Genomic DNA, 22692 nt, shown 5'->3' with positions numbered 1-22692 from the left:
TTGTTCATTGATGACTACACTAGGATGACTTGAATTTATTTCATCAAGGTTAAATCTGATGTGTTTTCTGTTTTTAAGAAGTTCAAAGCATGTCGAACTTGAATCAGGGTGCAAAATTAAGAATCTCAGAAAAAACAATTGTGGAGAGTATTCATCTGTTGAGTTTGATGAGTTCTTCGCTGCTGTAGGCATTAGGCATCAGTTTACCATCTTCTATTCTCTCTAACAAAATGGAACATGTGAAAGGAAGAATATGACAGTGTTAAACATGGCTAAATGCTTGTTATTTGAAAAATCAATGCTTAAGCATTTTTAGGCAGAAGCTACCAATACTGTCGTTTACCTGCAAAACATACTTCCAAAAAGGGCATTGAACAAAATGACACCCTATGAAGCTTGGCACCATGTCAAACCAGCAGTGGATCATCTTAGAATATTCGGTAACATCTTCTACATTCATGCGCTTGAGGCAAAAAGGTCTAAATTGGAACCAAGGGCTGAGGTAGGAGTGTTCTTCGGATACAGTTTACAAGCAAAAGGATACAGAGTATTTAGTCTCGGAAGTCTAAAAAGGTTCAAGTGGCCAGAAACATAAAGTTTGATGAAAATGCAAAGTGGAATTGGGAGTCTAACCTGGTTGAGACAACTAATAACAGAATACTTGGTTCAGGGTCACTGCCAGAAGTCATTTATGAACCTGATTATGATCCTGATGACACTGAATTTACTATTTCCCAAATGTTAGGGATTTTATTGTTTTTATCTTCAAATTAGGCCGTTTCCAATGGCTCAGTGTCTGTTATTGTGTCAGGGTATCTATTACAGATCCCTATGCACCTGGAATATAGGAATACCAGCTCGAGTGTTTGTATAGCTGGTTCTTGTAAAAAGCTTTTATCTCTCATCAACCGGTTCTCTATATACACGGCTGATGCTTAATGAAATGTGTGCCCTTCATTTTCAACAAATTCCTTTTCTGTTCATTGCTTGCAGTCTGCTTGAGTAACTGCTGCCATTTCTCATGTTCATTTGTAATGACCTTAATCCAGGGATTGATTGAAGAGGCAAAACTGGACCACATCAATCTTCCTTATTATGCACCTACCCCAAAAGAAGTGAGGCACGTAATTCAAACTGAAGGGTCGTTTCAGATCCAGCGACTTGAAACTTATAAAATAGATTGGGATTCTAAGAGCCAAAATGGTATGAAAGGCAAAAATGTCGCCAGGACTATAAGAGCAGTTGCAGAATCCCTTCTGGAAAATCATTTCACTGGCCTGAACATGGATGATCTGTTTGAGAGATTTGCCAAGAAGATAAGCGAAGTACTTGGAGAGGGAAAGATGCTAATGTACCACCATCGTAATTCTGCAACTTTTATAAAATTCAAATCATAGGAATGGGCTCAGCTCAAATGATAGGCGTGAGAACCAATTGGCTGCAATCAAATTCCATTATCAACTTCCTTGATCATGTTAAAACTTTAAGATTTATTTTGTATTGTTCTGCAATGTGTACAAGAACGACGTTTTCGTTTGTTTGCATGAAACCAAGTAGATAGAGACAAAGAATAATCTTGGGAAGAATCGAAGACGGCTCTTCTACTAAACCGACAAAAATTTTCCCAATGCCAAAGCTCTTGTTGTCATCAACCAGAAGTACAGAAGTAATCAATTCTTTTTGGCTGGGTGAAATGTATTTAAGCGATCATAAAGGCAAAACAAGAAACTAGAACACAGGTTACCCTGAAATCTCTTCAGATCCTCTTCACCGATTCCAAATTCTGGTCACCAACATGTTTTCCAAAAACAACATGCCCTCTGCCCAAACAGTTGTGTCAACAGCAGCTTCTATCGCTGCTTCAGCAATGGTTATTCAGACCGTAGCCCGCAACTTGTTACCATCTGAACTTCAAGCTTATATGTTCAAATATATAAAGGGCTTTTTCAAATCGTTTTCCTTTCAGATAACCTTAGTCATCGACGAATTTGATGGTTTAACAGGCAACCAGATCTACAGGGCTGCAGAAATCTATTTAGGAAACAAAATCTCTCCCTCTACCAAACTTTATAAAGTAAGCATGCCAGAAAAGGAGATAAACTTTGCTGTTTCCATGGCGAACAACCAAGAAACGATGGATACTTTTGATGGGGTTCAATTTAAATGGAGGCAGGTTACCAGACAAGTTGACTCCAATCACATGGCAGCTCAAGGTCATACTTACAAGGTCCGATCCGAAATTCGATCTTTTGAGCTTACTTTCCACAAGAAACACAAGGATAAGGTTTTAAACTCCTACTTGCCTTTTATATTAAAAGAATCAAGTTGTTTAACAGAAGAGAAGAAAACCTTAAAGCTCTACACTTTGTACGACTATATGCGGAGGCATGGAGGCGGAGTATGGCAACCAATAATCCTTGATCATCCTGCAAAATTTGAAACACTGGCGATGAATACAGAGCTCAAGACCATGATAATGGAAGACCTTGAGAGATTTCTAAAGAGGAAAGAATATTACAGAAGAGTAGGGAAGGCATGGAAACGTGGATATTTGTTATATGGTCCTCCTGGTACAGGAAAATCAAGTTTGATTGCTGCAATGGCAAATTATTTAAACTTTGACATTTATGACTTAGAACTCACCGATATTCAAACCAACTCTGATCTGAGGAGAATACTGATCGCCACTGGAAACCGATCAATACTTGTGGTTGAGGATATTGATTGCAGTCTTGAGTTGCAAGAACGACAAGCTGAACCACGACCTGTTACTGCTTTCAGGACTAACAGAGTAAGTCAAGTAAGGACATTTCAACTTCTTCCTGATCCTATCTCTATACTGTTTCTTAAGGCTTTTGAATTGCCCCCTTTTTTTATTATTATTATTAATTCCATAGGTTACACTATCAGGATTGCTCAATTTCATCGATGGGCTTTGGTCAAGCTGTGGAGATGAGAGGATCATCGTGTTCACGACTAATCACAAAGACCGATTAGACCCAGCTCTGTTACGCCCAGGCCGCATGGATGTTCATATCCATATGTCACACTGCAGCCCTTGTGGTTTCAACACTTTAGCAGCCAATTATGTTGGAATAACTGATCACCCTCTGATCTCCACAGCCAGAGAGCTCCTGGATGAAATATCCGTGACCCCTGCAGAAGTTGGTGAGCAGTTACTAGAGAATGAGGATCCTGAAGCTGCACTGCAAGGCCTAATTGACTTCCTCCGAGCAAAGAAAACTGAAGAAGCTGAAAATTCAAGCTTGTGATAAATCATAAATAAACTAATTTATAATCCTTGCAATGCACAGCAGAGCATGTTTTGTATCGTATTGTGAAATTCATTTACTCCAAAGAAACTTGCAGTTGAACATGTTACGACTTGGAAGTGGGTTTATATAAGGAAACAATCAAATATGACAGAGCTAAATATTCAGTTGATAAAAAAGTTCAAAAGAAAAAAACTTTTTCCTTTTAAAAACTCTATTGGCCTGATCAGGCCCAAAGAGTAACCCACTCGATCCCAAAATTTTAAAAGAGGTGCAACAAAAATGTTGTTAATTAAACACTACTTTATCATTTTTTATGTCACTTGCATATTCACCAAGCATAATGGATAGTGACATGGTTATATGATATTGTCACACTTCGTGCTAACGTCACGTAATATAAAAATGATAAGTTATATTTTGACTAATAACAGTTAGATAACTATTAATTGATTTGAATTGAACGTAATAAAAGAATAATTATTTATTTAAATTTTTTTTAATAAAAGCTTTTTAAAACGTTAGATCAAATAAAATTGACTTGAATATATGCTAATGTGATCTGTCTCTTTTTCATATATATTATACATAACATAAAAAAAGTAAAAATTGTCATTATCAATAATTAATTAAAACTTCAATAACAAATACACATACTTTCATTTAAAAAATAAGATTCGAATCATCTTTTTTTAATATATTGAATAAAAAAATAAATCTCAATTAGATTAAGGGTGGGGCTATTGGCACTCTTAATTGTCTATTAACGCTCTCCTCTAACAACTTATCATTGTAAATTTTTTAAATTACCCTCACTAAATAATTTGTTATTTAGGTCAAATTTTAATTAAGTATATTACTATTTATCTATCCACACTTCTATTTAATATCAATTACTCTCACCTTTTGTTTACATACCATCTAAAATTAAGGAATTGAATCAATGAAATCTCTTGTCCTAATGACAAAATAGCTTGGAATTAGAGTTAGATTTTTTTATTTTAGAAATTCTACTCAACATAAATTTTTTTTCAAATTTATTTGTTTAGATAGTTGTTTCGTATTTGTTTTAATTGAGACGCACAAAGTTTAAATTGGAGTAGAAAATTGATAGAATAAAAAGAAAATAAAAAAGATTATCATGAATGTTTAAATAAAGAAAATTGGCCTAGATTATCATGAGCAAGTTTAGATGATAGGTTTGGTGCAAGTGGAAGTCTCTTAAATCTTAATACCTCGCATTGTTAAAGTGATTAGCATCTCCTAATAACTTAATAGAGTAAATTCTGTATGTCTAGTTGTTTTAAATATGAGTTTAATCATAATATTGTTTGTTGACAAAACAGCTGATTACGTTTGGGATTGAATATAAATTAATTGAATTAAGCTTGATATATCCTTCTTTGTTCTAGAATTGGTTAACCAATTAAATGGGTTTATTTATTGCTGAATGTATAATATATTTGTATTTTTTTTCTCTAAAATTATTTCCACCAGTTTGCTATACAAATTTACATGTTGGACTATGAGTTTCTTACCTTCTTTCTATTAAGTTGCGATTATAATAAAAAATTGTAAGCAAAAATATAAATAATTAATATTGTGGAGTGTGAATAGACAAATATTAATATATTTAATTAAAATTTAATTTTAATAGAAAGAAGTATTTAAGTGATTGTAATTTTAAAAATTACAATGTTAAGTTATTAGTGGAGAGTGTGAACAGGCAATAAGGAGTTAAGAATTTCCACACAATTAATTAAAATATTATTTTATTCTAAACAAAGTTAAGAGTGGGAAAGGGAAGTAAGGAAAGTGATGAGAAGTTTATAAAACAACTGTGAAAAGCTAGTACGAGTTGCCACGCGCTAATTACTTTTTTTCTGAACAAACATTGGAGCGTGAACATCAATATCGCTTCCTGGATTGACTGATTAATTTGAACCTTTTATTTGGTGAGCAATGCAAGTCAATGATGCTGTTGATAGTCGCGAAAGTTTATCCAATAGAAGAGCCAAAAACGGTATCGTTTGACTCACCTGTCCTCATCAGAACAGGGAAGGTTTTCTCCTACTATTTCCACTCTTTGCTTCCTACTAACGTTGTCACAACACCATTTCTTCATGTTTATATTGATAGCATATCAATACCCAGAGCTTCTTTCTTTTTACTCTTAAAGATTCGGCAAACCTTCCTCTCTCTTTGTTTTTTTCAGTTCTTCTTTTTATTCAATTTCCTAAGAATTAACAAAATGCCTTCGGTGCCAATACACACCTCATTTTTCAATGGCACCTACCAAGGTCCCTCAGCCAAGGTCATCTTCTCAGCTGCTGCATCAGTTGCCGCCACTGCCATGCTGGTGCGCTCCGTCGTCAGAGAATTCGTTCCTCACGAGCTGCGAGACTTCATTTTCTTGAAAATCAAGAATCTCCTTGCCTCTTTGTCTTCAGAGCTCACGTTAGTCATCGAAGAATATAATAATCTCAATCATAACCTTCTTTACAAGGCTGCAGAGCTCTATCTTGAGCCCACAATCCCTCCTGACACGAAGAGAATTAGAGTAACCATGCCAAGAAAAGAAGGAAAGATTTCATTGTCCCTTGAAAAGAATCAAGAAGTCATTGATAAGTTTAATGGAGTTCAAGTGAAGTGGAGGTTTGTTTCAAAAGATATTCCTTCCAAGTGTATTCAAAGATCTGATCCTTACAACCCCGTGGTTAAATCCGAGATTCGGTTCTTCGAGCTAAGTTTCCATAAGAAACATAAAGAAATGATCTTGAACGAATATATGCAGCATATATTGGCCAAAGCAAAAGAAATGAAGGAGAAAAAGAAGACCTTGAAATTATTTACCTTGAAGTACGAGAGGATGCCTGGAAGGAGAGGGGATATGTGGCAGTCAGTGAATCTTGATCATCCGGCTACTTTTCAAACCCTGGCAATGGATTCAGAGATGAAGCAGAAAATAGTCGAGGATTTGGAGAGATTTGTGAAAAGAAAGGAGTATTACAAGAGGGTAGGCAAGGCTTGGAAAAGGGGGTACTTGTTGTTTGGTCCTCCTGGCACAGGGAAATCAAGCTTGATTGCTGCCATGGCCAATTATCTTAATTTTGATATTTATGACTTGGAGTTGACTGAAATCAGAGGGAATTCAGAGCTCAGGAAGTTGGTGATTTCAACTGGGAATAAATCAATACTGGTTGTGGAGGATATTGATTGTTCTCTGGAGTTGCAGGATAGGCTTGCACAAGCCAGGGCTGCGGCAGCACAAAGTTCTCGACATATTCATGTACCTCAGGTAAATAATTGAAAAGACGATGTTGCATTGTCAAAATACTAACGTCCTAATTTTATAATTGGGTGTTTTTAATCTTTGTATTTTGTGTATGCTTTATATGATTCTGATTATCAGAAATTTTTAACACCACCCAAATTCAGATAGAAGCTTCTCAAAGTCTATGTAGGAGTAACTTTTCCATTTATTTGGGGTAAGCTAGAGCAAGAATAACTGGTACAGCATATCTTATAGCAGGAAATTTCTTCTCGTCTTTCATAAGGAATTCAGGTTTTGATAGTGATATATCAAATTGCCATGAATTATGAATACGTGTTTGGATAATGAGATATCATCTTACACTATGTTGCTGTGTGTTTTTTGCATTGAGAATGGACATGAATATAATGGAACCTACAGATTCACAGTTTGCTTTCTATCAGTATCAGTTGACCCTGTCAGGATTGCTGAACTTCATAGATGGGTTATGGTCAAGCTGTGGGGATGAAAGGATTATAGTGTTCACAACCAATCACAAGGACCGGCTTGACCCAGCTTTGCTGCGCCCTGGTCGAATGGATGTGCACATCCACATGTCCTACTGCACTCCATGTGGGTTCAAAATGCTGGCTTCCAATTTCCTCTGGATTGAAGAGCACCCGCTCTTCTTAGAGATTGAGGAATTGCTAGAGATATCGAAGGTGACCCCTGCAGAAGTAGGTGAGCAGCTGATGAAAGACGAGGTGCCTGAAATTGTGCTACGAGGTCTAATCGAGTTTCTTGAAGCCAAGCTAGAAGAAGGTCGAGAAGCTGAAGCCGAATCTGAAGCTGGTGAATCACAATCAGGAGTAGCGCAAGCAGCAGAGGGTGGGGACAAGCTAGAAGACAAACAAGGTAAGAGCAAGAAACAGGAAGATAGAGGGAACGAACAAACACTAATGATTCAGTAAATCGCTGTAGTTTTCTGGGAGAAGAAGAATAAGACTCTGAAGAGAGAGATAAACAATAGCCTAATATATGTACCAAGCAATGTCTTATTTACTTTGTTTTCTGGGGTAAGCAGAAATTTGGCATGAAATCATCCTACTATGCAAGTGTAACAACTCCATTAAGTCGATCAATTTCCATATTTCTGAGCATCTTTGAATGTTTATTTTGGTGACAGAAATATTGACTTACAAAACAATGATCTGCAGCAGATGTTAGGGAGCATTGACAGAATTGGGTATTATCTTCTCACGTCACAATGAGACCAAACCCAATGGATTATTAGCGAATTCGCCATTGCTGATTTCAACCTTTATCAAAGTTTTTTGTTTCTTTTAATTGGACGAAATACGAGGGTTGTTAATGCTATGAATACAGGCACTTCGATATTGCCCTGTGCGCTATTTATCTTCTGTGGAGTTGCATCTGATCTTCACGTGCAATTTGTAAACTTCCATAGAGCCTAAACCATTTTGTAGAATTCATGTTTCATTTTTCTCAAGTGTCTTTTATTCTTTCGTTCGGAAAGTCATCTGTTAACACCACCAAGGGCTTCAGCAAAAGCGGCAATTTTTTAACCGGAAACGTCCCAGCTTGATCATTAAAAAGCATCAGATTTCAACTGAAAGCTGGTTTTGACCACATCCAAGGCAAAAAAAAAAATTATCATTTTTCATAAGAACAGTGAACTATTAAATTGGCAAACCAACATTTTCTTTCACAAACAGATTTCCAGATTTGACACCATTGATAGAATTTTTCCATCCGTGATTTCACCGGTCCTATCTTGGCAATCCTCCAAATAAGTGATTTTGTACCAAAAATACAATAAAACTGATTACAAGTTCACCCACTAGAATCAAAATGATGTACCAAAATAAAGCACTTTCAGTGAAAGACCCAGTCTTCCAAAATCCAGTCTGGTTCAAGAACATGTTTGGCAATTCAGAAAGTGATTGCTTCATAAAACTTGAGACAAAAATAAAAATAAACTTGAAAAACAAGAAAATACAGTATCCTAAATCGCCTTAGAACCACCAACAATAATGTGGAACTAAAGGATTCTCACTTACTACATATCGTCCTTGAATTGTATCCAACTAGCAAACTTTTATTTTGCTATCGGTATAAGTCTCTACATCAACATAAGCCTCCAGTAACTGGCCCTGAAATAATGATATCAAAACGCATGACTCAATCTCTTGGAGCTAAATCCTTGTAACTGGAAAGAAAATTTCATGCTGTGCAAGTCAAATGCCAAGACCCATTAAATGAAACTATTTTCTCAACAAATTTTAGCATGCATGAACCCCTTCTCTAAGCAGTGAACTTACTATGGAATACAACTTTACCTATGATTTGCTAGAGGATATAAAGCATTCTATTTTCCAACACCATCTTGTATAACATTTGATTTGGCACATCCAATGAGATATAGCCACTGTTCTATGAAATATATGCGCACGTTACCGACTACAATGTTTTTTAAAAAAAAAGTATGAACAAGTGGCATCAAGCAGAGAATCTGTGTGACAACTTATCAAAGATGCATACCAACTACGTATAGCTCCAAGCATCCAGATGTACACCGTAAACTACTTAACCTAAATTTCTTTGCATGCAAAACTTAATTATGGCATAACAGAGACCAGTTAGACAAAACTAATCATCAAATGCATAACTGTAGGATCATAAATTTACCTCAAAACTGAGAAGATGCTGCCTAGAATTGCACTGGAGACTCTTAGTTTACTTAACCTAAACAGAGCTCTATACAGCCATTTTCATCTCTATTTTCTCATGAGGATCATAGCCTATGAGTTTAAAATCAGATGCCACAAAGGAATCTATATTCTTCTTCTCTGGATTGATCTTCAAAATCTGCATTCCAATATTGTAAGAAAACGTTCTAGGAGAAATGCGGTGGGGGCAAAACCAAAAAATAGCCCCTGCATGGTGTTGAAGATTAATTCACTAAACTCACTGAAAAAGGCTTGGGCAGTTTCTGAAGCTGCTCCTGCAGGGGCCTGACATGATTGGTATAAACATGAGCATCACCAAGTACATGGATAAAATCACCTGGAACAAGATCTGTACAAAAGAAGAGCAATTAATATAGCTTCATAAAAGCATACAATTGCAGATCTAGGAGAAGAGAAAACCAGTAGTCTAATCAATTAGAGAGAAGCAGGAAGCTGGGATCACAGATCTAGCATCAAATCTGTTTTCTATCCCTTTTTGGTTCATTTCTTTATCTATTCTCTAGAAAAGCGAAGTCTACAAATCCAAGAAAGCCACCCATTACTGGTCATTGAAATCAGTCTTGCTTCTTCAAGCAAAATTAGAACCCTCTGCCAGCACAATAAACCTATTGAATGTGCAGGCATCTGTGCATTGATACACAGCAGCTCACTGTAATTCACCAACAGATGTTGTACCAAAGACAGTTTTTCAGCCACTAATTGGTCAGAAATAATTACACACATCATATAGTACGATTCATTCTAGCAATTCAATCATGCATCAATATAGAATTGGTCTTGATGACAACATACCACAAACATGAGCAATCATGCATGTCAAGAGAGCATAAGATGCAATGTTAAATGGCACGCCCAATCCCATGTCAGCAGAGCGCTGATACATTTGACATGATAACTCCCCGTTGGCTACATAGAACTGCAAAAGTTCATATTTGGAAAGAATTAATTCAATTACCAAAGAAAGAGTCAAACATAAGTTCACAACTTAATAGTTATACTAACCTGAGCAAACATGTGGCAAGGTGGAAGTGCCATCAGTTTGAGATCAGAAGGATTCCAGGCTGAGAGTATAATCCTTCTATCATTTGGATTATTCTTAATCTTGTCAATAACATCAGACAACTGATCAAATCCTTGTCCAGTGTAGTCAGCATGCATGTCAGTATACCTGGAAAACACATGATACAACCAAATGAAGCTTAAACATCTTTGCCAAAAAAAAAGAAATGAATCACCAGCCACGCATAGGAAAAGTCAAAATCCACCAACCTAGCACCAAAATGTCTCCACTGGAACCCATACACAGGTCCCAAGTCACCCTCCTCCCTATCAGTCAACCCAATACTGATATTGTCATACAAATATAAGTTAGTAACAACAGGTGAAACAGTACTTAGCTCAACAACTAATTGATAGCAAAAATGTCAAAAGATACCTATCAAGAAAGTCCCTGGATGCATTACCATCCCATATATGAATGCCCTTGTCTTGCAGGACCTGTTAATGGTGCAAATATTTTAAAATTGAATCTTAAGTCCCCAGCTCTAATATATCAAAAGAAAATCTGCAGTTGCTAATTCAGCCATCCTGTAAATCAGATCAGTTCATTTGGAAGACAAAAATGTTTGAAGGCCAATAGAAAATGTTTCAATGAACTTACGTGCAACTAAAAAGATGGAGAAGAAGAGCTCCACTTTAATACCGCCAGAGCATAAAAGATATCTAGCAATGTAAATGAAGCATGTTGTTCAAGACATCCAACAAAGCTATCATTACCTTGGCATTAGTTGAACCACTGATGAACCAGAGAAGCTCTTCAACAACACCTCGCCAAAATACTTTCTGCAGACAAATTGATACGAACAAATCAATTTCTGTCTAATTAAAACTGAAAATAATATACAGAGGAACTAACTCCATTACAACGCAAACAGTAAATAAACTCTAAAAAAAACAACAAAAAGAATAATATACATGCCTTAGTTGTCAGAAGAGGAAAAGTTTTTCGCAAATTGAACCGCATCTGTGGATTATATGGAGAAAAAGAAAAGTATACTAATCAGCAATCAAAAATCAAAAAATAACGATGGACACCTATTTCCTCAAGCAAAATAGACAGTACTTCAACTAAGAGTTACATGTTACCTGGCAACCAAACTTTGATAAAGTCCCAGTCCCAGTCCTGTCATCCTTCAGATTACCATCAGAGATGATGTCTTGAACCATTTTTAGATACAAGTACTCCTCATGTTTCTCAAAAATCATCTTGGGCAGGAAAGAGAACTTCTTTACCTCAAATTTACCAGCATCTGGTTTATCATCAAAGACCTGATCACTGTTCTGGCTGATATGTTCAACTGCAGAGTTTCTCACACGAACAAAGGTTGTGAAGCAATATCGAATGTCGTTTTCCACCACAGGAAATGATGAATACCATGGCTGAAACACAGAGGAATCAATCGAAGGCATAAAAGTGTCACATTCAATGCTTGTCTCAATTTCTGTAATGTGGATAGCATCACATCCAGGCGCATTAAGGGATTCCCTGTATCAAAAGGTACTGCATATAAGGAAAAGTAGGGAAAAAGAAACAGAAGATCACACAAAACATGTAAAAAAATAGGTTCTGCACCTAAATATCTGGCCGCCACCTATGACAAAGACTTTCTCAATTGAAAGACAATAAGGAGATGCAGCTAGTAATTCTAAAGCAGACGTCATGCTTCCACATATAACAACATTCTCAGCAGTTGCAATATCAAAACTTCCAGAACGAGTCAGAACAACATTAAGACGACCGGGAAGAGGCCGGTTCTGAAGGGGAATACTTTCCCATGTTTTTCTACCCATTATGACTGCATTCTTTTTCCCAGAGTCTGATGTAGTAAGAGTGACATCTTTGAAGAATTTGAGATCAGAGGGCAATTTCCAAGGTAACTTCCCATCCTTACCAATGCCCATATCTTTAGTCGCAGCCACAACAACTTGGTAAGTTCGCTGAGGATCAGGTTGTGCGTTGCCATTGCCGTTGCCATTAGGAATGCTCATCATGATGTCAGCAGACATAATCAATCAAAAGCTGAACAGAAACTCAATGACGAAGACTTCAAAAGTAAACCGCACAGCCAATTTTTGCGGAACTGCGCTAGAACCTATATCAGAAACATAATTAAAGTCAAAAATCAAAATACATAAACACGTACATTAACACATTAAAGTAATACAATTAAAATCCAAAACGAAGCCTTCCAAGCATTCAAGCCTACTAAACATATTATTACATTTTTATTACTCAAACTAACCAAAATTTTAGCCAAGAGAAAATCAGTGAAAAAAAAAAAGCCGTTTCTTAAAAATGAAAACAACCTGTAATCAATGTCAACCCTGTTTACACAACATTCAGAAGAGTCACTAAAATCAGCGATAAAATCCAGTTTTCGCCACTCTCTCTCTTCTTTCTTTTTTTTTTTTGAGAAATTAATCTGGTCTTCTAATAGAACAAAAATGTTCACAGCGAAAAAAAAAATTTCTAAGGGCCAAAGAGGCATCAAACTATCCATGCATGTGAGAGCCAGAGGGCTATAAGAATGATTAGAAAAAAAATCTTAAAAAGCCAGAGAGAAGAACTAATTCTACAAGAAAAAACAAAAGGAGAAATTCCAATGCATTTCTAATGATAATGGCGACGATAGATGAGAGTTGCCAGTGTAAATTCGAAACTATGAGAAAAAAAAAAAGTTGGAACGAACAAAACTCATCGATAATCGCGCCTCTACCAAACATTCCACTCTCTTTTTTTTTTGAAAAAAAAAAGCATTTCTACCAAACGTTCATGGAACCAGGCATCCAGCTCTCTGAAACCATGTTTTAAAAATTCAAAACAAAAAGAATCTTCAATATTTAAAAAAAAAAAAGAAATGCAAGAAAGTTACCGACCGATCTGAGACGGAAAAACACAAAATCTCTGATCAGAAACCGTGAAGCTGCTACAACTTCTTCTTCTTCTTCTTCTCCTTCTGCTACTAAGAAAACAATTTTAAAATGAAAAAAAAAAGCAGAGAAATTAGGGTTTCGTCTTTTCCTGGTTGGGGGAAATAAAAATGAGAGCTGAGTGGAGAATCAGTATTTAGTAGGTAGATAGAGAAAGAGAAGGGAAAAAAAACCAGGAGCTAAAACCGCTTTTCTTCCCTAACAAAACTTTTTAATACAGAGAGAGAAGGAGGGGGGGAGAAAAAAACAGAGACGCCAAAAATCCAAAAAGCACAGTTGACGCGGAGTGCCGCCAAGGCTACTCCCTCTGTATTTTACTAATACCAATAATAATTATTTCCTTTTTTTATTTGTATTTATTATCTAATGAATTAAATATGGAAATAATTTGGAAATAGATAGAAAATGACTATATCAGAGTTTTTATCACCTGGAATTGCCCACCTCTTTTGCTCTTATTTTCTATTTTACCCTTTCGTGTTTCAATAAATGGCTTTATGAATACATTTGTCAAATTACTTTCAATCAGGTGCTATCAAAGTGAAAATACAAAAATCTCCCTACAACTTACTATAATTACAATTTCTCTATTTTCTTATTAAAATTAAATTTTAAAAATTTACAAGTTTAATTATACAATTGAGATGATGTGTAATTCAGCAATTCTGCCATCTAACTTTTACATATGTTATTTATTCAAATGACCAAAAAAAAAAAGAAATTTCGCATGTGGAAATAAAAACATGTATTAAGACAATTACCAAAAACCCCCCCTTTAAAGTATTAAAGGATAAACTTTCTTGAAAAAGAGCTAAACAAATTCACCTTGCCTTTTGTAATTTAAAAAGGAAAAAAAAAGATGATGAAAATATTACTATATAGTAAAAAATGAAAAAATAATAAATGGAAGGGTAAAAAGGTAATTTGAGCCTTGAGGCCTGAGTATTGAGAGGCCCCAAAACCGTACGAAACGGCTATCCAAAAAGAGTACAAGCAAAGGAAAAAAAAAGAAGAATATTTACTACCCAAAGCCGCGTGCTAGGCCTAGAAGGCGGGAAAATCCATGGCCAACCACTTAAGATATGCCACTTGTCATCCTTATATTGGGTCCTTTGCATCAAATCCTGATCATCCACTTGGCGGCGATGCTGTCAGTGTCTTCTAGTTTTTTGGTGGTTAATGAAAGATTAATTGGCAATTGCTTGAACGTCTTAATTACTCCAACTCAAGAAGTACAATTAAGCTAATTCTTGGAAATGCAATCTCAGCCGTCCATGTCACCATCTCCAGAAGGATTTCGTAAATTGCGTGAGATAATTATATAATTCCATTTTAAGCTAATTCTTTGTACATAATTTGCTATATATCCCCTTTTTTTCCTTCAATTTACAGATTTTTTTAATGATTTTTATACATTTAAACATAAATAGAATGTCACATCATAAATACGTAAAAGTACCTTAAAACTTAAAATATCTTCTAAAGTGATGAATTCTTTATAAAATTGCTATGAAAAAAATAATTATTGAATTTAATACACATTAAAAAAAAAAAAAAGATATTTCAAAAAAAAGTTACATAAAGACAAAAGAGGTCACTTTGACTTAATTGGTACGGAGTAATTGCTTCTACAAATATTTGATTTGTGGCAGATGTATACTATTCCAAATGATTAAAGAAAATACAACACTTCATCGCACTTGGTGAACATCTTGAAGTAGTTTTTCTATAAATCCAATTAATATATAATGAGTTATATTTTAAATACGTAACTAATTTGATAATTTTTTATACGGCATAATAATATGATATAAATACAATACAAAATTAAATGAATTTAGATTTAGAATAAAAGTGTTTTGTATTTTAATTGTTTCATCATAGTTTAGATATAAAAATTTTATGTCTTAAATATGCCAAATTCATTTAAAATATATTTAATTAATTGTATTACGACATATGCATAAAAAAAATTTATTTAATAACAAGTTCTATGTGTTGAAATGCATAGGGAATACAAAACAAATAACGCAAAAGACGATGAGAATATTTCAATATATCATGTTTCAAAGAAGAAAAATAAAATTAAATATAATTCGATATGATCTAAATTAAAAAAAAAAAAAAGAGTTTCCTTGTGAATTGATACAGACAGCATAAAATCTTATTAAAAAAAGAAAAAAAATTTGATGGTTTCAAGGAGAATCCTGACGATGGTATTTTGTCAATAATGACGGAAATAAAATGCCTCGGCGGCATTTAATATTAGAAACTTAGAAAAGCTAACTTTCTCTTGGAATTATCGTATAATAAAGGGACCTTTCTTCCAAGGAAAATCCATAATATTGTTTCAATAAAGTGACAGGTTGTAAAATCATATGGTATATGAACAATAGATTATACAAATAATTTTTAATTTATGAATGGAGATTAATAAGGTATAATGATTAATTTCGGATAATTTAGCATAATCTTAACCATTTGATAATACTTATAAAACTGTCAAGGACCTTAGGGGAAGAGGAGGAGGAACATGCCCCGATGGCCAAGCAACAACAGACCCTGAAATAGAAATAGTTTTTCCCAAACAGAATTGATAGGGACATCTCTTTGGTCTTTACGTTTCCATATAATTTTAGACCTAGGACTCGAACATCACTGTTTGTTCCTTTGCCACATTTAAACAAAAATTTCCCAAGGCATCTCTTTGTTTGTTCTTTCTTTTTTTTTTTATTTTCCACTGATCAAATAATGAGAGTTTGATGCTTTTTTCTGATCTGTGCACGGATCCTGGGATGCAAGTGCTGTCCCACAATTTTACCAATTATTTGCATTTATTATAATAATAATAATATATTTAATTTAAAAAAAGTTGAGGAAATTGTGAAGTGACAAACGAACTAAAACATTAATTGTGTGTCAACTAATGGTCACTGTCTATTAAAAAGCATGCAACTGGTGGCTTGGATTCAAGTGTCTGTGCTTCCTCCTCGTCTAATCCAATGGAAAAAGAAACATTACATCTTTTGTGGGCTCATGATCCATCATTATTTTCTCTCTGATTTCTCTCCACTTATTCCACACTCTTCTGTCCACTTGAGAGCGGTTTCTTTTTTCTCCATCTTTTATGTTTACGTCATCAAATGCTCATTGCTGCCATTTGTGGGTGGATTTGAGAATCCGACTGCAAGACACCAACATTATTGTTATACCTCAGTGAAACTGAAACCCACCATGCGTAGAGATATCACCATCACCATTAACAGATGAAGTTGGATCCAAGCAAATACAGAGTATTACCCCTTGAAAGTTTGTCGACTTTAACCCATAATCAACCTGTGAGACAGCTTGATGCAACAATTTTATCTTTTGCCCGAGGAAGATGGCAATAGTTTGAATGCATAATTTCAACACAAATGACAATTTGGTCTTTTGATGCGTTAGGTGTGCCATCACTACCAACAAATGTAGCTTTCACTGCTTTGACGATGTTAAGGCATCTGACAACAATATCAAACAGTGGAAACCCCAATCCAATTCTTTCTATTTGGAAGAAAACATAAGTTAAAGGTGGTGGGTTTATGTCTTAGTTTACAGCATCCCATGAGGCCTTAACTTGAATCATGAAAATCAAGTAGCTCAAGCCCCACACTCATGGGGGCCATCTCCGCTTTGAAAATCTAATCCTTCTGTTTCTTGTGGTTAAAAAGAAGGGACCTACTGGGTGTCACCCTCACATAGAAAGATGGAACGGCCAAAAATTATCCAGCAGAACACTCCTCTGTTACCCAGTCAAAAGATTAGTTCTACTAGCAGGGGGCCACGCACGGTGTGGGGTAGGAGGCATTGATTTCATCTATTCAATCTTTGTGCAAGTTCCTCTTCCCTGATACTACCACCTCATCTAGGCTTAGCAAAATAAAATCATACCACAAAAAGTCTTCAGCAGCTGGTTAAATGAAAATTCAAATACATAATATATCCATGACGATTGCAAAGCCAGATCCAATTTCAAGCCTCAAACAGGCCGGCTTCTATGTTTTAATTAACTTAAAGACCTTCAAAAAACCGCATGTGGTCTTCGAATGTCTCCCCATGCCGGATCTTAGTCACTGATCCATCTTCTTCAACCTGAAAACATTAGTTTGAAATTCCCATTTACCTTTTTCTACAGAAATTAACAATTGTTTGCTAATGCAAGTTGTTTGGTGAGTCATGTGTTTATGATGCAGAGATTTTCATTTAACAAACAAATTTAACACAAACTAGTTGCTAAGAAGAAGATCATGTTGATGAGATAACCACTACTAAAGAATAAAGATCTCAACATATAAAACAAACTTGCCATAAACATAATCAAGGTTAAAGTTCGTTACCCAGTACTCAGGAGGGCGCATTTTGAGATTGTAGGTCGATGCCATGCTCATGCAGTATGCACCTGCATCATGCACGACTAGGCCAGTTCCCTGCAAAAATAAAACTCCTGATCATGCATCTAAAGTAATTGATGCTCCAACAGTCCCATTATAGATAAAACACAATACCTTAGCTGGGGTTGGAAGTTTTCTCTCCTTTCCCAAGAAATCTGCTGATTCACAAACAGGGCCAACGACATCAAAAGTAGAAACCTCTGCATCAGGAGGTGCAGGAGAAACCAGCTCTATATGCTGCAATCAAATATGAATTGGGTCCATTGAGACCGTATGAATATAAATTTTTATCATTAAGAAAACACAATGAAAATTTGATTTGGGTGATTAGCAATTCACATATTTAGGAAGTTTAAGAAATACAAAAAAACAGAAACTAAATAGGTCTGCATTGCAACATAGGTTAAATAGAGGTGAGGTGAAGGTGGTGAGATTGATAGCCGAGAATCAACTACTCTGGCACAAGTTCACTCAACACAAACTAGAACTGAGGCATTCTTCAAACTGATTGCTAATTTACTTTGACTGTATTTGCATGGTTTCATCAAAAATTGAACTTGATAGCTGATAATGTTTTCATTCCAAGGCCAAGCATTTTCCAATAACAAAGATGCTAGTGATAATAAAATGTAAAGTAGATAACAAACAGTTTGACACTGAACAACAGTTAAGAAAGGGTTGGGGGTGGGGCGGAGGGGGAGGGGTCTTACATCTCAAGGATCAATACGCTGCATGATGGACATGGTTTACTTATACTTACTTGGTAAGCATCATAAAGACTAGGACGGATAAGTTCAGCCATACTGCCATCAATCACAACGAAATTTTTTGTTCCATTGGTTTTGACTCCAGTGACACGATTGACTAAGCAGCAAGTATTTGCAATGAGTGATCTCCCAGGTTCAATGATGAGATTAAGATTTCTTGAAAGGACCAATTCTCTGACCTACACCAACCACAGCCAAAACAATAGTATTAGTCAAACTTATAACTCCTAACATATGTTTATTGATGCTTCATATATGGCCTAACAAGGATGATGGCCATGGTAAGTACTATAGCCTTTTTATTTAAACATAAAAGACATTTTATACAAGAAAGCATATGAATTGAAACTTAAGAAGCACTGGTTAATTTATGGCATGAAGTAACTTTATACAAGCTAATGAAGCATGTAAAGCACTAAGAAACCATTATGTAAACACCTTCAGCTCCAGCCAAAGTGTGACTACTATTGCACTCCTATTTCTCACACCAGCTAGCCAAATAATTCATGCATGAATAAGCCACAAATGTTATGAAAACAATTCAGGATTCAGAAGTCTGAGCCTCACAGTGTCAATGAGATCTCTCGGCGTGGGAAGGACAGCACCACTATGGTAGTAATCTATCCCCAAACCACCTCCAATGTTCAAATAATCAACTTCGAAACCTTGGGCACGGATTCCATCGATATAGTTGACCATAAGAACTGCAGCATCCCTGAATATATCAACCTGAACACATTACACGAGGGCTTCAAATTAGAACAGGTGTGAGGCGCAATAGCATTGATGTGCAATTTGTCTACTAGATTAAGACAAACATATTAATGAATACAAAAATAAACCAAATTGAAGGATTGATAGGAGAATCTTGGAAACAACTTGTGAAACAAACAACAAGTACTGGTTGATCTAGCATCAGTCAACTAGGTCATCAGAAAAGTATTGGACTAACCACTGTGAAACCTGCCCTCAATATTTCTGTTGTACCAGATCTAAATTTGCAGAAAGTTAGATCAAATAAACATAGTGTTGTTGAGAACTTGAGATACCTTGGTAATGGTTGAACCAAGATGACAATGGGCCCCCACAAGCTTCAGCTCATTAGGGTGTGCCTTTACAGCATCCAGAAACCACTGCAGCTTCTCATTCCTAATGCCAAATTTAGAGTTCTTGTTCCCAGTAGCAACATATGGATGGACCTACAGAGTAAAAGCAAAGTAAATAAAAACATCAATATAGAACTTAGATAAAAAACGTGCTCCTAATATCTCTTTAATCTTAAAGTCTTTGATGGCTTTCTCTAGTGTCTAGAGTGTCTTCTCCTTGAATTAAGTTAATCCTCAAAGCTAGGTTTAAGTTGCATTCCCAAAAACCAATTGTATTGAGTAACTCTACTAACCTTTCTATCATGGATCATCAACTTGAAAGTTGAGAATGGAGAGCAGTAGGCAGGAGGATTTCAAGCTAAGGAACAAAATCTAGTTCTTGAGGTACATGAAACTGGTGCAAGAGAAAAATGCCAGCAGGTAAGGTTGAATAAAAAGGCAGACATGAAGAGGTTTACTGGCAAAAGAGCCATCATGGAAATGGAGACAAAATAGTAGAGGTTGAGAAGGTGGTTGGATGTCCTAAGAATGGGATGAAGTTTCTGTTGATTGCACTTCAATAAACCAATATTTCCCATCAGAAAATCCTGTATCATAATTTAAAGTCCATGGTTTTAAGGGACGAGACATGAAGTAATAACTATACTAAAAAGTAAGTTATTTATATGTACCTATATTTGCTATGGTAAACTCAAAACCAAGTTTAATCAATTTAGTTCTAAAAAGTTATTTTCTTAGTTATAAAATAAAGAACTACAAATCATATACATTACAATTTCCAGTTAATTAACACTTAACACTACGGCTATAGCATTACCTGAGGATCCACATCTGGGTTTATCCGAAGCAAAACATTAACCTTCCTGCCAGCAATTCTTGCAGCTGCTACAATATTCTCCAGATCAAATTCACTATCAACATTCACAAAAACACCCTCCTGGGCAGCTATTATCAAATCCTCCAAGATCTTCCCATTCCCATTAAATATACACCTATACATTTAGATATCAACACCAAATCAAACTAAATAAACAGACAACAAAAACATCCAAATCATTCCTACTCAAATAGTCAAAAACTAATTTAACATGACCTGGCACATCTTTGAGCATGATCGATACATTAAATATCAATCGGCATTGTAATGATGGGTGCATTACCAAGTATAATTAAAAAGTCTAGCACAGAGAAGCATAAGAGCATACCTAAAATCTCCAAAGCAGTTACTTTATGCAAAACTGCCAAGAAGTGAGACCATATCCAGATCACCCCTCCTAGGACCCTACTCTAATAGGGCCCTGAGGTGCAAACAAACGAATAACTAAGGCTTTGTTTGGATGCTGCTTCTTTTACTTGCTTCTTATTACTATTTGCTCTTTACTTCCTAAAAAGTTGCTAAAAATTCAATGGCGAAATCAATAAATAATAAACCAAATGATTAAAATGTAAAGCGCATTTAAACATAATTGCTCAATATAAAAGTAAAATAATGCATTTCGTTATTCATAAAAATTAAGTATTTTAGTACATCTCCGGAAATGTATTTACTTTTGTATCCAAATGTGAAGTAGCTAACAGAAACATAAAGTTATAAACAAATCGAAATGAGAAACATAACCAAGCATGGGTCAATGTGAGAATTACTTAGTTGGATCGAAGCCGGCACGAAGAGCTAACTTGAGTTCATTACCACTAACAAGGACAGCACCGCAACCCAACTTCTTCAAATGCTGCAAAATCTTGAAATTATTATTCGCCTTGATCGCGTACCCGATAATCGAATTTTTCAAACCTTCAAGAGCCTCTGTATAAGCTTCCACATTCCTAGTAATCTGAGGCTTACTATACAAATAAAACGGCCTCTTTTCAACCTTTTCCATGATGTCCTGAACCTTGGTATCCTCACAGTAGAGAAACCCATCTGGGGATTTTGTGAAGCAGTGTTGAAAAGTGGGGGTGAGGGTTTTGGCAGGGTTTTGGGATAGGACAGCTTTGATGGAGAGGGAGTGGCGTTTGAAGACATTTTGTGATGGTTTGAGGGGCAAAATGGGGAATTTTGAAAACGGGTTTTGGGTTAAAGGGTGGTTTAGGGTTTTGGGAAGAGATGGGGAGTGAGAGAGAAGGTGAGTAGCCGCCGCCATTGATGGAGAAGGTGACGCGATGTTCGTTTGCTGACTGTTTTTAGACAGAAGAGTAAAAGGGCAGTTCTTTTTTTATAACGTAGAAAAGAAAGGTTTACCGTTGACAAAAAAAGGAAATTTGAACTGAAGCGTTAATCAGAGAAAGTTTCTCATAATTATCCTAATTGCAATTAGGGTTTTAATGATTTTGTAATTGTAAATATAATTGGGGCCCGCTCAGCTAGCTCATTTGTGTCCTAGAACTGGGCCTAAGGCCTTAAATATTGGCCCAATAGCACCCAAGGTTGGGCTGCACTATTTATTTCAGTACAGAATGCAGGATTTTTTCTTTTGTTTTATATTTAAAGAAGAAAGTTTATGACTTTGCTTTGATTTAATCAAGTGAAATGATTTGAATTGCATTCTCTAACAAAAGATAATACAAAAATTTACAATAAGATGGATGTGAATCATAAAGTACAACAACTAATTTGAACATATTTTATATAGTAATTATTTTTTATCAACCACTAATTTTGGAAGAGAGAAAAATCAAAATTAAGTCATTTCGTTAGAGAATACCATAGATTTTTTATCCAATTACAAGATGCCATATATAAAAAATTAGCTAATTAAAAAATTTTCAAAAACAAATCATGTACCACGGTTAAAGTCTATTTGAATTTGTCTCTAAATTATTTTAATTTAATAAGAGATAAATCATGATAACTCATAAATAGGTTTTTTCATTAATTAAATTCTGAATTTTTTAATTTTGACAAAATTTGTGTTTACAGATACATGCACTTCTTTTGGGCTTCCTCGTTATGCTTTTTTTATGAATTTTTTAGAGAAGTTTTAGATTAAAATTAATAATCCTTTTATAAGTGGAATAAGTAACAATTTACAAGTAATTAAATTACTACCAAATCAAACTGCCAAAAAAAAGCATCATTAACTTCCAGGCATCATATGGTAGTTAA

At 35.3% G+C, this 22692-nt stretch overlaps 3 protein-coding genes and 1 pseudogene across 3 annotated transcripts; 2 read left to right on the top strand and 2 right to left on the bottom strand.

Annotated features, from left to right (window-relative positions):
- On the top strand, nt 324-3296 carry LOC18607744 (annotated as a pseudogene).
- On the top strand, nt 5177-7699 carry LOC18607743 (AAA-ATPase At3g50940). Its single transcript, XM_018114584.1, has 2 exons — nt 5177-6570; nt 6990-7699. Exons 1-2 carry the CDS (start codon nt 5245-5247, stop codon nt 7494-7496), a joined length of 1833 nt encoding a protein of 610 aa, XP_017970073.1. The 5' UTR covers nt 5177-5244; the 3' UTR covers nt 7497-7699.
- Nucleotides 8287-13581, bottom strand: LOC18607742 (bifunctional dihydrofolate reductase-thymidylate synthase). Its single transcript, XM_007042065.2, has 12 exons — nt 13233-13581; nt 11929-12448; nt 11442-11841; nt 11275-11319; nt 11073-11138; nt 10732-10793; nt 10566-10640; nt 10299-10464; nt 10089-10212; nt 9518-9624; nt 9235-9414; nt 8287-8699 (listed from the first exon to the last, which is right to left on the bottom strand). Exons 2-11 carry the CDS (start codon nt 12360-12362, stop codon nt 9304-9306), a joined length of 1590 nt encoding a protein of 529 aa, XP_007042127.2. The 5' UTR covers nt 12363-12448; nt 13233-13581; the 3' UTR covers nt 8287-8699; nt 9235-9303.
- LOC18607741 (diaminopimelate decarboxylase 2, chloroplastic) lies at nt 16833-21797 on the bottom strand. Its single transcript, XM_007042060.2, has 8 exons — nt 21234-21797; nt 20407-20581; nt 19533-19682; nt 19051-19212; nt 18477-18662; nt 17831-17953; nt 17663-17752; nt 16833-17417 (listed from the first exon to the last, which is right to left on the bottom strand). Exons 1-8 carry the CDS (start codon nt 21728-21730, stop codon nt 17337-17339), a joined length of 1464 nt encoding a protein of 487 aa, XP_007042122.2. The 5' UTR covers nt 21731-21797; the 3' UTR covers nt 16833-17336.

The sequence above is a fragment of the Theobroma cacao genome, chromosome 2 (assembly GCF_000208745.1).
Source record: "Theobroma cacao cultivar B97-61/B2 chromosome 2, Criollo_cocoa_genome_V2, whole genome shotgun sequence".
NCBI lineage: Eukaryota > Viridiplantae > Streptophyta > Magnoliopsida > Malvales > Malvaceae > Theobroma > Theobroma cacao.
Note: the sequence above shows the minus strand (reverse complement) of the source record. Positions and strands in the feature narration are given on the sequence as shown.

Excerpts from the sequence above, each read along its gene's own strand:
- LOC18607743 (XM_018114584.1), top strand. The coding sequence starts at position 5,245 with ATGATGCTGTTGATAGTCGCGAAAGTTTATCCAATAGAAGAGCCAAAA. Across the intron at positions 6,571-6,989 it reads GACATATTCATGTACCTCAG|TATCAGTTGACCCTGTCAGG; the intron begins GTAAATAATTGA and ends GCTTTCTATCAG.
- LOC18607742 (XM_007042065.2), bottom strand. The coding sequence starts at position 12,362 with ATGTCTGCTGACATCATGATGAGCATTCCTAATGGCAACGGCAATGGC. Across the intron at positions 10,794-11,072 it reads GTGGTTCAACTAATGCCAAG|GTCCTGCAAGACAAGGGCAT; the intron begins GTAATGATAGCT and ends CACCATTAACAG. Across the intron at positions 10,213-10,298 it reads CTTGCCACATGTTTGCTCAG|TTCTATGTAGCCAACGGGGA; the intron begins GTTAGTATAACT and ends GAACTTTTGCAG.
- LOC18607741 (XM_007042060.2), bottom strand. The coding sequence starts at position 21,730 with ATGGCGGCGGCTACTCACCTTCTCTCTCACTCCCCATCTCTTCCCAAA. Across the intron at positions 17,954-18,476 it reads GTCTTTATGATGCTTACCAA|CATATAGAGCTGGTTTCTCC; the intron begins GTAAGTATAAGT and ends ATTTGATTGCAG. Across the intron at positions 17,418-17,662 it reads TGCGCCCTCCTGAGTACTGG|GTTGAAGAAGATGGATCAGT; the intron begins GTAACGAACTTT and ends TAATGTTTTCAG.